This window comes from Vespula pensylvanica, chromosome 3 (assembly GCF_014466175.1).
Source record: "Vespula pensylvanica isolate Volc-1 chromosome 3, ASM1446617v1, whole genome shotgun sequence".
NCBI classification, from domain to species: domain Eukaryota; kingdom Metazoa; phylum Arthropoda; class Insecta; order Hymenoptera; family Vespidae; genus Vespula; species Vespula pensylvanica.
Window position 1 is genome coordinate 5,733,495 of NC_057687.1, and position 15,000 is coordinate 5,748,494.

Sequence of the window (15,000 nt, forward strand, 5' to 3'; positions counted from 1 at the left end):
TAAACGGATTTAAAAACGGTGCTGCCCAAGCATTGGGTATTACCCGCTTGACACTTCGAGTTATTTTATGACTAATTTCCTTTATTTTCGATCAGTTTGGATTGTGTTAGCATGCAAGATTCATCGTGTTAGTTACAAGAATCGATTTAGAGAGAGAGAGAGAGAGAGAGAGAGAGAGAGAGAGAGAGAGAGAGAGAGAGAGAGAGAGAGAGAGAGAGAGAGAGAGAGAGAGAGAGAAGAAGAAACGTAGTACAAAGTTCATTTTGCGACAGTGATAACGTTAACACACTTACTGTTGAACGTTTCGCACTTTTTATCCATTTGTAAAATGTAAAGAAATGTTATCAACAAATAAAAAATTTTATATTCTTGTCAAGTAATTAGATGATCGATACATCTATTTAAATAATTTTCCTATCTTATTTCTTTCTAATCATCATTCGATAAATTTGATCGCAATATTCTCTGTTACCATAGTGATTCATTAATTTATTCATGTTTCTTTTCCTTTTATAGGAGCAACGAGAAAAGGAAAGAACGATCTCGTGACGCGGCAAGATGTCGACGTAGCAGAGAGACCGACATTTTTACTGAGCTTGCTGCTGCATTGCCGGTGTCTCAGGACCAAGCGACTCATCTAGATAAAGCCAGCGTCATGAGACTTGCCATAGCTTATCTCAAAGTTCGAGCGGTCGTTGATTCCAGTGAGTTTCTTCCGTGTTAACTTTCTCTTATACCCAAATTATTTATAACTTTTTTACGTATCTCTGTTCTTTGATTAGTTAAAAAAAAAAAAAAAAGAAAAGAAAAAAGAAAAGATGGAAGAATACCGATCGATATATCATTTCTTATATATATATATTTTTTTTTTTTTTAATTTTATTTTCAGTACCTGGTACGATCACAAAGACAGAAACTTCAGTGAAAATGGACGAATTGTTTCCGGAAGCTTTGAATGGATTCATGCTGGTATTGTCGAACGATGGAAATATGGTTTATCTATCGGAAAATGTTAGCGAATATCTCGGAGTATCGCAGGTACTACGTGCATATGTATTCATTTGTAGTACATATCTTCTGCATTTATAAAACGTACGAATGTATGTGTGTATGTGTTTGTGTATTTGTGTACACGTGTACGACGCAGATCGAGGACGACGATCGTCGTCATTTTATTTTATATTCTATTGGTTCGGGTCGATAGACTCGCGCCATGCATGCAAATGTCTATCGATAACGTCAACGATAGATTTTCGATTCAATAGCATGCTTCTTTATTATTCGGAATCTTATATGCGTATGTATTTGTATAATCGGTGTCCTTATGAAATTTTTCTTTCTCTTTCTCTATATATATATGTTCTTTCTTTCTTTCTTTCTTTCTTTCTTTCTTTCTTTCTTTCTTTCTTTCTCTCTTGTTTATATTCTCTTTCTTTCTTACGTAGATGGATATGATGGGACAAAGCGTTTACGAATACAGCCACCCATGCGATCACGATGAATTACGCGAGTGTCTTTCTTCGAAGCCTATCGAAGATAACGACAAACGCTCGTGCAGTTTTTTTCTTAGATTAAAGTGCACCTTAACCAGCAAAGGAAGAAAAGTCAATTTGAAGAGCGCCTCTTATAAGGTACGGAAAGTTTTTCCAATCTCAAGAGATTTCAAAGGGAGATCTTTTTTAACAACCTATCTAATGTTTCAGGTAATCCATTGTATTGGTCGTTTGACGAACATACATGATTCCAATTCCAATTCTGTAAACGTCGAGAAGGAAAAGGATGCCTCTTCGGATAAGGATGAGATCGAACGTGAAACTGGACCGTCTTTGATTCTCGTTGGGTGTCCTATACCACATCCTAGTAATATCGAGATACCTTTAGGACGTCAAACTTTTTTATCGAAGTACAGCCTCAGCATGAAATTCACTTATGCCGATGAAAAGTAAGTCGATTTTATAGATACTTAATCTTAGATTGGTTTAATATCTTCGATAGGATTTAAACGAACTTCGATTTCTTCTTTTTTTTTTCTTCTTGTTCCCTTTGGACAGATTAGCGGAATACCTTGGTTGGGACAGCGAGGAATTGATGGGACAATCAGTTTTCGAATTCCATCATGCTCTCGATAACTTGGCCCTTGACAAATCCTTCAAATCTCGTAAGTGGTATTCTTCGAAGTATACTTAATTTTACTTTTTCGAACAATAATTCATCGAGTATTTCAAACAAATGGCTTTTGGTTTTTATCGAAATCTCATATATTGATATAATCTGAAACTAAAAAGAACGTAGATTTTTGTTACTTAGGAATTGTTATCTCCATTTGGTCAGAAAATCCTTTTTACTTAGGGTTGTTGACTTCGAAGCGAAAATCGATATTTCTGGTATAACTTTTTGTGGTTAGGGGTTGGTCCGCACTAATCTCAAATGATCTATCTTTTACCTAAAAGGCTTGAAGGTTTTAGGTTCTCCTACCCTTCTGTAAGAAGGAGATAAAACGATTTTTTTCGGGAGTATGCTCCTTTTTTCGAATGCCAAGGACACATTTATTACGTATTATCTGAAAAATTATGTTAGGTAGTACTATAAAGTTTGCCGATAAATTTAGTTATTGCTTGGCTTAAGACAAGATTGCTATTAATTATGAACATCCTTTTATGACTGTTGCATGTCATATCTGTAAATAGTCATCACTCGATACTTTGTCGATAATTGTAAAATTGTTTTCAATCCGTACGGTAGTCGACACTTTCTCACGTGCTTGCATCAAGAGAAATGTTGCATACCGAAGGGGCTTAAAAAAATTTCTTACTGATAGATGGCGTTTGCGATCATAATTATCGACCAAGTAAAAAGTGATGCCTATCCTCAGGCGGGATATTGAACATTTTTATAAATAATTACAAATTAGTATAAATAATTTGTTCAGCATCATAGTCAATTTTGGGAATATTCACTCCTTACAATTTTCGTGATTTAGAGTGTATGAAAATAATCTTTTCTATTATCGGTTAAAAATTATCGATAGGATATCAGAGATGAACACAAAAGTAATAGAAAAATTATTAGAATAAAATTAATAAAAAATTAGGAATTAGAAAGGATGTCATCACTATTTCATCAGCCACGAATGCGCGGAACGTGCGTATCGAGCGCGTATATAAAGTGATCGCATCTTGTCGCTCATTCATAGTCCTCGCAAGCTATCTCATCATTGCTGATCCTTTCTTCGTTACTGTTTCAGTGTTCAGCAAAGGACAGTGCGAAACAGTGGCCTATCGTTTCTTGGGCAAGAAGGGTGGGTACGCCTGGGTAGTTACACAAGCTACACTTATTCACTGCTCTAAACAACATAAGCCGCTCTCCGTTGTCTGTGTGAATTACATCTTAAGGTAGGATCAATGACTTACAATGCAATTGTTTTTTTTTTTTTATTGCTCGTTTCTGTCTGATTTGATTTCGATCTTTGACCAATTCGCTGTTCCTTAAAACGTCATGCCAAGAAATTGCTTATTAATCCTTAAACCATTACATTATCCTTTAACATTTAATTAAGTTAATTAAGTTAAAGCATGATATATCATTCTCGTTACAAACGTTAAATTAAATCAAATCGATAACGGTTTCTAAAATTAGTGTAATCATTGAAATGTTATTACGTTAATTTTATATCATTTATTAGACAGTATTTTGTTCGAGTTCGAGTTTGAGTTCGTTTATTAAAAGAAAAGATTGATTTCTAAAAATATTCTCGGCAAACGGAAGATCTCCGATTTTGTCTTGCTTAAATTTTATTCGGTTCTTTCAAAATTCCACTCTCGTAGAGGTGTGTTGCGTCATAGGAGGTATGCAAGGGTCAACAACCTTGTCCCGTTCGATGGGCCTTGCATCACTTTGAATGCTTCGTGCTCTGAGCCATGATATTAGTTCTTCTAATCGAAAGGACATTCGCTCGTTACGATTACGAAAATATCGTGATTATTCGTAGATTAACGGGACATGCGTGTTCGAAGTTCTTTATTTTTTTTTTTTTGAAATTTCAACTTATTTCTATTTTCTTACAAACTTTTGTGAAATAGGTTTGGAATGTACAATGTGTCACGCTTGATACTGACGCAACAATTTCCAGGTAAGTGCGTATCTTCTCTTCCAACAATAGCACGATCATATGCATGCCTGCGAATAAAAATTCAATCTTGGCTTTTATTTACAAAGGAACAACGAGAATTGGTCAATACACTTTTTTCTTTTTCTTTTTCTTATTCTTCTTCTTCCTCCTCCTCCTCCTTTTTTTTTAACATCTTTCCCCCCACCCCACTTTGGTCTTTCCTCAAGAGTAATTTTCTCATTTCTTTCTATCCGGATGACACTTGGCTCGTCCGAAATGATCTTCTTTCTTTTACGAGGCAAGTACCATCCTGCAAATTGGACGACTCTAGATTGGAAGATATATTCTTTATCTCTCTCTTTTTTTTTTTTTTCTCTATCCTTCTCAACTATATACGAGAGAATGTACGCTCGCGTATACTTACAGTAGATAAGCTTCTACATGGTGATATCATAAATCTTCTATCAAACTTGCAATACATTGCGTGACGAATCGTAACTGATTGTATATGCGACTTCGAATAAATGAATAAATGAATGAACGAATGAACGAATGAACGAGCGCGTTCCAAACGTTTCTCGTATTCCTACATACATTTATTTATTTCTTAGATTTATGAATGAATTCGAAAATCGACCATTTTGTTCTTGATTTATTTCTAATACGATAAAAAGAGAGAGAGAGAGAGAGAGAGAGAGAGAGAGAGAAACAGAACAAAAAGAGCTGAAATCAAGATTTTTCACACGAGTTAGTCGTTTGCTTCGATAAAACGTATTACTACATAGTAGCAGTGGGTGGGACAGAGAACGTAGGAACTTTCACTATCGGAAAACAAATAAAACGAAGCCCCTCTCAGGGCACTCTTCCCCTGGTCTGTTTAATCTCCGCAATAGTTCCGGAATGTTATCCACCCTTTGCCAATGGCCTTCGTACTGCTATCGTCAACCACCACCACCATCTTCACCAGCTCTACTATCACTACTAGAAACAGCTAGCACTTTCTCTCTCTCCCTCTCTCTCTCCCTCCCCCCTCTCTCTCTCTCTTTCTCTCTCGTTCGATCCTCTGAACATTTTGAGCATTACACGCGCCGGCGAAGTAGAGGACGTAGAACCTGGTGGCCCACATAAAACCGCCCCTTTCTGGCTACCCTCGTAGTCACATTCACCCCTTGGATTTTCTTCTCTTTTCTCTTCTCCCTCTTTCGTGATGCTCGTTACGCGCGCGCGTATAAGATTCAAGGTTCACTTTACATTCTCTCTCTCTCTCTTTCTCTCTCTCTTTCTCTTCCTCTTTCTCTTTCTCTCTCTCTCTCTCTCTCTCTCTCTCTCTCTCTCTTTCTCTTTCCTTCATCCTCTCTCTTTTTCAAATGCTTCGTTTCATCCCCCGTTTCTTTCTCATCCCTTGTCGAGTAGGAGGTTTTACTCCTTACGATCTTACGTAAGATCGAAGCTATCCTCATGGCCATTGGAATTCAGCTGACATTGCGAGACCTGTCAGATCCAAACCCTTTTTTTCTTTTTTTTTTTTCCTTTTCTTTTCCTCCCTTTTGCTTCCTTTGTTTTCATCTTTCGATTTTATGTCCCTATAAATTTGACGATGGACTCTGTAACTTTAAGTATTCTTTATATTGCCACTTTTATTTAATAATAACATCGTGGATGTAATTAATCTGAATTTATATGAGATCTTCAATGTGTCCTTCCTAATTTGTTATATGGATATACATAAAGATACTATATGTATGTTAATTGTTATATTAACTTTGTGCATCAATCTTTATGTGCTTTTTAGTCTGATCAGTTAACAAACAAATATATATATATATATATATATATATATATATATAACTAATCTTTCTTATTCTTTTGAACAAAGGATCGCATTCGAGAAAAGTCTAAGTTCATTGAAAAGAACCTTTTTTACGATTATGTAATCGTTGCTATATTTACGAGGATAGAGATTAACATTTTCAAAAAGTGTCCTTCGGAAGCTGAGAATGAGAGATGGATTTTAAAGAGTTCGTGGTGGTGGTATTCTCTCTCTCTCTCTCTCTCTCTCTCTCTCTCTCTCTCTCTCTCTCTCTCTCTCTCTCTCTCTCTCTCTCTCTCTTCTTTTCGCATTGAAAGGAGGAGGACGCGCTTGCGTAGGAAACTCCTCTCGTCCTGTCAACCGGAAGGCGGCTTTCCTCCTCTTCGTCGATATTTTCTACGTCAGTCGAGGAAACGTGCGACCTCGAACGAAAGTGAGAGCTATCCTCTCTATCGTGGGTGAAAGTCACGGCTTTAGCTACGTAAATTTTTTCCCCATTGTCGTTCGTTGATATTATATCCTTCTTTTTTTCTTCATTTTCTTGTTCGAATTTTGTCGTCGTCGTTGCTTTTTCTTTAAAAAAAAAAAAAAAAAGACATCTCGTTGCATCGAAGAAAAAAAAATAGAAAAAAAAAGGAAAGAAAGAAAAAAGAAGAGGAAAAATTCTCATCCCAATGGACATGTTCGAATTAAGGAAATAAAATTCTAATTCAGTGTTGTATATTTAACTTGTGTGACGTAATGTAATATACATTTCATTCGTACGTATGGATATTTCTATCGCGAACATGATTCTTTTTCTCTTCTTTTACAATTGTTCTCTTTTAACGAGCAGGATGTAATTAGCTTCCTCTTAATCGTATTCTCTAGCGAATGTTCAAAGACGTACCTACTCGTTTGTTTTTCCTAGAACGCCTTATCTATCTTTTCGTTGCTTTTAACACCGTAATGTTTGTGCAAATTGATTTAATGGAATGTGTTCTTTTTATTTGTTTCTTTGCGACTGATAGAACGTGAGATATCTATTTACACACTTGTCTAATAGTAATTAGAGCTGATCTAATCGAAGAAATTAACGATACGACATACGTATATACCTAATATATATATATATATATATATATATATATATATTACGATCATATTTATTAGTTTTCTTTTTCTGAATCGTAATCGAAGTACATCATTGGAAAAATACGAAACATGAAACTTTGTCATCGATACATAATATTATCAATTCTCTGAACGTACGATTGTAATACAAAGGTAAATAATTTCGAGTAGAATTGGTAACGTTACATATACAGAACGTTTTCATAGAAATCGATTTGAAAAAAAGAAAATATAACTCGAGAAGAATTCAAAGGGCCTGTTTGACCTATATTTATTTATTTACTAATGTACACATAACATCGGTATGATTCTTAGAAAGTTTTACGTTTTTACGTCGTTTAGTTATTATCGCAATGATACGTTAAAATCTTAACAGTAATAAAGTTCGTGTCGTCTTGTACAGACTGATAAGAGAGAACCGGTGATCGTCCACGTTGAAATCGTAGAGATCGAGTTCGTTTATAGCGGCAAGCCGATCGTAAGCTACGTGCGAATGAGTTTCTTTGGAACGCAGAGATACACGTATCTAGGTATGGTTATATACACGGTGACGATGAAATACGATACTCAAGTATGTCTCTCTCTCTCTCTCTCTCTTTCTTTCTCTTTTTCTCTCTCTTGCTCTCTTTCTTTCTTTAGCAGAGTTACTTCCGTTCTCTCATAGTCAGATTTTATAGCGACTACCTCGATATCTTGACAGTATGGCACGGCTGCCTTCGCTGAATAGTATACGTAAATCTGCAACGAGCGTGACTTCCTGTCAGAGGGAGAAAAAAAATACAGAGGGAGATCATCTCTCCTTCTCTCATTTTATCTCTTTCTCTCTCTCTTTCTCTCTCTTTCTCTGCGGATATATCGCATTGGGCGAAACCGATAAACGTGGGCGTGGGTCGCTGGAACGAGACGAGAGTTTGGCGGAAGTCGTGGCAAGTTGAACGACGTCGTTGGGGTACGAAGAAAGAAAATTAAAGAAACAAAAAATAAGAAGAGAGAGAGAGAGAGAGAGAGAGAGAGAGAGATCGTTTCCTTTCTTTGCATGTTTTCTTTGGCCAGAAAAAATCTTCTTCAAGGTATGTAGGTTTCACGTAAATACTATACTTCTCGATCTTACAATTTTTTATCGAGGGCTCTTGGTACTTATCCTAGCTAAATCTGGATTATGCATCACATTTTATTCGTGAGAATCTAACAAAATTCGTGTTGGTTAACGTAAGCAAACGATGAAGACGATGACGACTATGACGACGACTACGACGACGACGACGATGAAGAAGACTACGATTATATGCAGTCGTGTCTCTCTCAAAATAAACAACGGCCTTTAACATCGGCCGCTGCACGTTATATCGTTGCTTGCAATTTTGATCTCGACCCGATTACCAACGTTACAAGCGTTAGTTGATGTTTTTCTTTTTCTTTTTTTTTTTCTCTCTCTCCTTTTTTTATATATAATTTTTGCATTGTACATAACTTTATCGATCGTTTTACCGAATGGACATTATCGTTCGAGTTCATTCATTATTTTCTTTTTTCTTTTTAGAGAGAGAAAAAAGATCGTTTTGTCCGAAGAAATCGAAGATATTCGATTTGGATGGATATTGGCGCGCATTATTTCAAACTCTCGGCGTGTCGTAGTCGAATGCGGTCGAACTATACCGAATCCTGACGAATCGAAACATAGCTATCTTTGCGCGAAAGCGAGAGTCGTGGATGGACGACCTTGAGATCTTAACCAGATTGGTTGCATAAGGATCCGTCGCGTAAGCGTGTAGGATATCGCCAAAGATAACGAGTGAAAAAGAGTTAAAGGAAGATGAGGGACGCATAGGAATTGAACGGTGTAATATTCGATCCGAATGTAGTATCTTTTTTTTATTAATATAAATTTTCATTGATCGATCGTTTTTTTCTTTTCTCTCTTTTTTTTTTTTTTTTTTTTTTTACATTACAATTACATTTCCTGATATTTTCTATTTTATTATTATTATAATTTTTTTTATTTTATTTTAACTATCATCTGTTCAACCATAATTTGTCGATCAATTGTTTTCTTTTTTATAATAAGTTCTTTATCGACATTTGTGAATTAAAGATCTTTTATTACTCCGTTTTATTGTTCGATTCGTTTTAAGATTCGCGTTAGGAAGAGTTCGGCGCCGTTTGCGTGCACGTTCTTAGAATAGTTTCGTCGATGTTTATCGTTCATGAGACTGTCAGTCGAATTCAGTGCATTCCACGATGCTTGTGTATGTCGGTCAATGACGATCGCTGGCCGACGTTAAGAGAAAGGCACGTGTTAGCTATTCGGCAGCTGTTAAAAAACCTTTTGAATGTCAATTTTAGTTTGGCAATATAAAGTTCACTTCATTTTTTCCACTTGAATTCTCCTTCAATTTCTAGTGTGTCTCGTTTCGAGTGAGTTGAAGATTAAAAAAAAAAAATAATAAAATAAAATAAAATAAAATGAAAAGGAAAAGAAAAAAGAGAAAAAAGAGAAGCGAAAGAAGAAGAAAAAGAAAATAAGACGGATAAGAACAAACCCGTCAAATATTATAAACTTCAAAGTTATTTTCTTTCTCTTTTCTCTCTTTTTCCTATTATTTCCCCTTTTTTTTCTTTTTTTTTTTTTTTTGACTAGAAAACTTTGACCCGAAACTGTCATCTCGAAATCACTTCACCTGTCAGATCTCGCTATACCAAATTTTTTTCTAAATACACTGATCGAGATTCTTTTATCATTTTCTTTCTTTTACAAACTATTCCATTCGACTCTTCATTCCGTACGATAGGAGTTATATAGATATCGAGTTTAGCGATCGAGTTTGTAGCCGTAAACCGCCAAGGTTGATCAGTCGATAATCAATCCTAGCTTAGAGAAACTAGAAGAAAAGAGAAGAAAGAAACACTGATCATTTTTAGATTCATACGGCTCGCAATAAACTTCGATAGGTTGTTTCGACTTCCAAATGGTGACGAAGAGATTAAATTCTATTCGAGGATCTCACGCGACTTCTTTCGCGACTTCTTCATTTTATTTTTATCGCAACGACGAGTTCCGTATCGTTAATCGATCGTAATTCAAGTGCTCGCGACCTACACGTGCGTGACACTCACTTATAATGGTATGTGTGTTGTGTGTTTACGGGGTCTTTCATTTCGATCGATTGAATATGCTGGAAACTTTTAAGAATTAACTAAACAATTTTTTTAACGAACGTACGAACATGTAGAACAACATTAGACTGTGTCCATTAGAACATATATATATAAAGATCGATTTTTATTTCTTTTTCTTGTGAATGATAAATTGAAGATGTATCTACGTAATGAAGATCAAAGAAAATGAGACATTTCATATATTTTACATAATCGTCGAAAGAGAATCTTTATTTTCTCGAACGAGTTGCAACTTTATCAATCTTTATCAAAGAAAAAAAAAAGAAGATCACATTGCATTCTTTAATCAATGTATGTAAGGATAATAATTAATAAACAAACAAAAATTTGCTTTAATTAAATTAAAAGTCAGCTTCTTTTTCGGATCGTTATTGATTTTGATATTTGCACATTCGATTAAATACTTTTTATTTAACATGATCACGTATAAACGACAATTTATTTAATCGTTTCTTCTTATTCTGTTTCTTTCTTTTTTTTTTTTTTCTTACGTCATAATTCTCCACTCTTCCTCAATGATTCATAAGTATAATCGATCTCGACTGACAACGCTCGTTAAAATAAAAAGAGCGTTAGCTTTTAGATTGTCTCGAAAGATCATTAACACGTTGACTGGACGAATTAATTTAACATAAATCGTTTTATTTGAACGAAATCATAAGTGAGATTAGACGAAGCTTGAGAACATTATTATAATTGAAGTTATTAGAACGAAGAGTGTGGGTCATCAACGACATCAGTCGAGCATTTAGAACACTTTGACACGATCTATTGCTCTGATTTTATTTGTTACAATAAAAGAGAGAGAGAGAGAGAGAGAGAGAGAGAGAGAGAGAGAGAGAGAGAGAGAAAGAGAGAGAGAGAGAGAGAGAAAAAGGGAAAAAGAGATCGATTGCCAAGTACGTACATACTAAAAGTCGATCGTGATCATTCCACGCCCTTGTTTTTTATCGAGTATCATCGTACTCTGTGTGATCCCAACGTGATATGATCGTGACCATCGAGTATCTAAATAAAATGTCTTTCTCTGATCGAGATTTTTTTTTTCGATTTCTTGCCGATCCGATGTCTCTCCCCTTTTCTCTCCCCCCCCCCCGTCGCTCTCTCTTGTGTGTATATTTTTAAATTTGCGACTTTGCAATCGTCGTGATTCAACATAAAGTTTTTTTCCATTCGCTGGCGTTACGTTCGAGACGGAGAAAGAGTAGAAGAGTATTGAGAAATATGTCGTCAGGTGAAACAAACAAATAGGACTTTTTTTTTTAAATCGATGAGAGAGAGAGAGAGAGAGAGAGAGAGAGAGAGAGAGAGACATTTTTAAAGCTGGTATTTATGATTCCTATGGAATCATTGAGAGAGGAGAGGGTAAAAAGAGGACATCGAACCGAAAACAAAAAGACAACGCCACGAGAAGTTACGGAAAACGTATGCGGAGAGTGAGACAGGAGAGGGTATATTTTTGTATCGGTTCCACGCTAGACGGGGGAAGTGTTCATAGTGTCTTCTTCCTATATATTTTTCTCTCTTCTCATTTGTAGAGGGCGACGCCCCTTCTCTCTCGTTCCATCGCATCGATTCGTTTTCGTCGCTTTTTCCCTTAGATCGTTGCGCGTGTGCTTTGGAGGCACCAGTGACGTCATCGGTCCGCTCACATTCAAATCTCGTTCGATACAGATATCTCAAGCTTTCTGTCGAAAACGATTTTTAGACATATTAATGTCTCACGTCGTTTAATTTCTGACAGTTAATTTATTTAACAGATATAGACGAATTGACATATAGAAATGTTAAAAAAAAATATTTCTATATACCTTGGAAATTGATTCGTTCGATCGTGGCCTTATGAATTAATTTAAATAGATTTGTATAAAAATTGAACGATAAAGTATCCAAAGTGCAAAAAAAAAAAGCGCTTCTTTCGTCAGATATAGATAAATTTTTTTTTTTGGCACGACATTTTTATGTAATAAATTCTTCACGAAAGTTTTTACTAGTTTTGATCGTTATTCGTAAAGAAAATTGACGTTCTCGTGATGAAAAATGCGCGCCTATCGTTAACGTAGCACGAATGACTGTTGCAACGGCGGATACAGTCAACTCCAACGGCGGTGTTCGTACTTTACTTACATCGTAAGATAGAAACAGAACGAGAATGAGAGCGAGCGAGAGAGAGAGAGAGAGAGAGAGAGAGAGAGAGAGAGAGAGAGAGAGAGAGAGAGAGAGAAACACGCATAAGAGCGCGTGCCGCCACGTAGCGGAATGGAGGTGGTTACAGTGGAGGTGGATTTTACTCGATGGAGGTGGTAGTGGCGCGATGCGTGCGTCTCTCGGTGAGGCAAGTGCCCAGTGCCACTGCCAGAGACGCGCGGTTTCGAACGTATTAACTTTTACTCTCGTAGAGGAAGGAAAAAGAGGGAAAAAGAAATAATAAACAACAATAACAAAGCAAGAAAGAGAAAAAAAAAAGAAAAGAAACAGAGAAACAGGATATACCATTGTTGTATCTAAACGTAATTTCTGAAGGAGGAAGGTCTTTTATTTCGTTTGTACATTAAGTGCCAATTCATCTACGACGAATTAGTATCGCGATAATGTGTTCATTTCTAGCGGTGCCATTCGTTTTTGGCACTGGTAGATTTTCTTGGATCGTCGTAAGAACAATTGAAAACATTGTTAAATATCGATGAAGAAATTTCGCGTGTGTTACAACGAGGAAGTCTCGTCTCTACGTCTAGTCTCGGCGAACGACGACGAAATCTCTATTCGTCGTACGTTGGATGAGAGGAAGGCAAGAGGAGGAAGAGGAGGTGGTGGTGGTGGTGGATGAAGAGGAGAAGGAGGTGGGGGAGGTGGAAGAGGGGCAAGTGGTGGATAAGAAAGGTGGAGGTGGACAGGGTGGTGGAGATAAAGGAGGGACGGATTTTATATCTTCGAGAAGTGTGTTCCTTCTTGCCGTGATTACGTAACGGACGTTAGTGCTAAATCGAAAGACAAGCGAGGAACGATGAACTCCTCTTCGGAGGGGAGGCAAACTTTTGCGCGAGATGTGTGCGAACGTATAACTCTCTGCTCCTCGTGATCTCGAGACGACGGGTACTACGATATTATTGCTATCCTCGCTCTGACGTTCGAGATATAGAACGAATGAGAGAGATATAGATAGATAGATAGATAGATAGATATATAGATAGATACATAGATGATAGATAGATAGGAAGATTGGGACGGATAGATAGAAAAAGTGTGAGAGAAAAGAAAAGAGCGTTTTTCGTAAGTGAAACGTTTCCTTTTTTTATTTTATTATATATATATATATTATATATATATTATATATATTATATATATACACACACATACACACATACATATATATATAATCTTCTGTCTCTTCTCCGTTAAGTCCGAATGACGCAGAACGAATCGAAGTTGTATTGATCATAATCGATTGATATACGTACGTATGTACGTACATATATATATATATATATATATGTATATATATGTATAAATATATACATACATAGAGATATTACGTGGATCATCATACGTTACATCTATACTTTCTTTAACGCGAAAAATACGAATAATCGCGCTGGCGTCACTCGATCCCTCCAACCTCATTAATTTTCCTCCTTCCGCGAGTATACAAATTTTTATTATCTATCAGCGAGATAATGGAGATGAACTCGGCGCTCGTTATGTCATCGCCTTTCTGTTTTCCTTTCCAACGACCGCGCACGCGCTCACGCGTTTCATACATTTATTTACTCGTCATATTTACGACGGAGCCAGCCGATCTTTGCGATTGGACGGATGACAAAGTTTTTAAGAGACAAACGGATTCGATTAACAGAGAGATGAAGAAGAGAGAGAGAGAAAAAGAGAGAGAATGAAGGAGGAGGTAGGAGAGAGAAAGGGGAAGGGGTGGATGGGAGAAGAGAGAAGGAGAGAGAGAGAGAGAGAGAGAGTGCTATCGATTCATTTTGATTTAGCTTTCACAATAGAGCTGTTTCGTAACTTCTCCATTCGTATTTTGCGATTGAAATATATGTAAAGTACGTTATATATACGGCGAAGATTAATGTTTAATTTCGATTAAAAGTTTTCGATTATTTTAATAGATTTTATATCGACAATTATTTTTTATCTTAAATTTCATAAACTCAATTACGTATTATTGATGATTATCTAATACTTTCTATTTCGTTTCCTTTTATATAAAAAAAGATAATATATATATATATATATATTTTATCTTTTTTTTTTTTTTTTTTTTTTTCAATAAAGTAATAAAATACGAAAGATAATTATACGTTCGGAGAGAAACGATTGACAATAATTACGCGACAAAATGAAATTCATCTAAAAACCGTATGAGGAAACTTTTAACCAAAAGTGATGAACTTTCTCGTTCGTAGAGTTTATGTTAATTATTTCGAATAGACTGGTCGATTACTATCAATAAATCATTCGATCGATCACGACGTGACATAGTCTCAACCACGAACTTTCCGCACGTGCGACGAGAGTAGTCTTGCTTCTTCGTAAACTGATGATATCGTCGGTGTAGCATGTACATATCGTGTAAGTCGATTCTTTGCCAAGGAATGATAGCTTCCGTCTTGCAAACGTAATATTTACGAGCTAACTCCCACGTTCTCACGCTTTTTCAACAAGAATATTTTCATAATTATTATGTTGTTATTTACGTCAAATCCTTGTTAAAACTGTTTACAAAACAAGTTTTGCTTTGTTTACAAAACAAAAAAGTGATCGATGAGAAAATATTGTT

At 36.0% G+C, this 15,000-nt stretch overlaps 1 protein-coding gene across 2 annotated transcripts in view; it reads left to right on the forward strand.

Moving 5' to 3' along the window:
• Nucleotides 1–15,000, forward strand: part of LOC122627906 (endothelial PAS domain-containing protein 1) — a 36,262-nt gene that overhangs the window by 11,590 nt on the left and 9,672 nt on the right. For both annotated transcript variants that reach the window (XM_043809529.1, XM_043809528.1), the window contains exons 2-7: nt 517–704; nt 890–1,038; nt 1,446–1,631; nt 1,704–1,942; nt 2,052–2,158; nt 3,245–3,392. In XM_043809529.1, the coding sequence (XP_043665464.1) occupies nt 517–704; nt 890–1,038; nt 1,446–1,631; nt 1,704–1,942; nt 2,052–2,158; nt 3,245–3,392 (1,017 nt within the window). The remainder of the gene's footprint in view (nt 1–516; nt 705–889; nt 1,039–1,445; nt 1,632–1,703; nt 1,943–2,051; nt 2,159–3,244; nt 3,393–15,000) is intronic.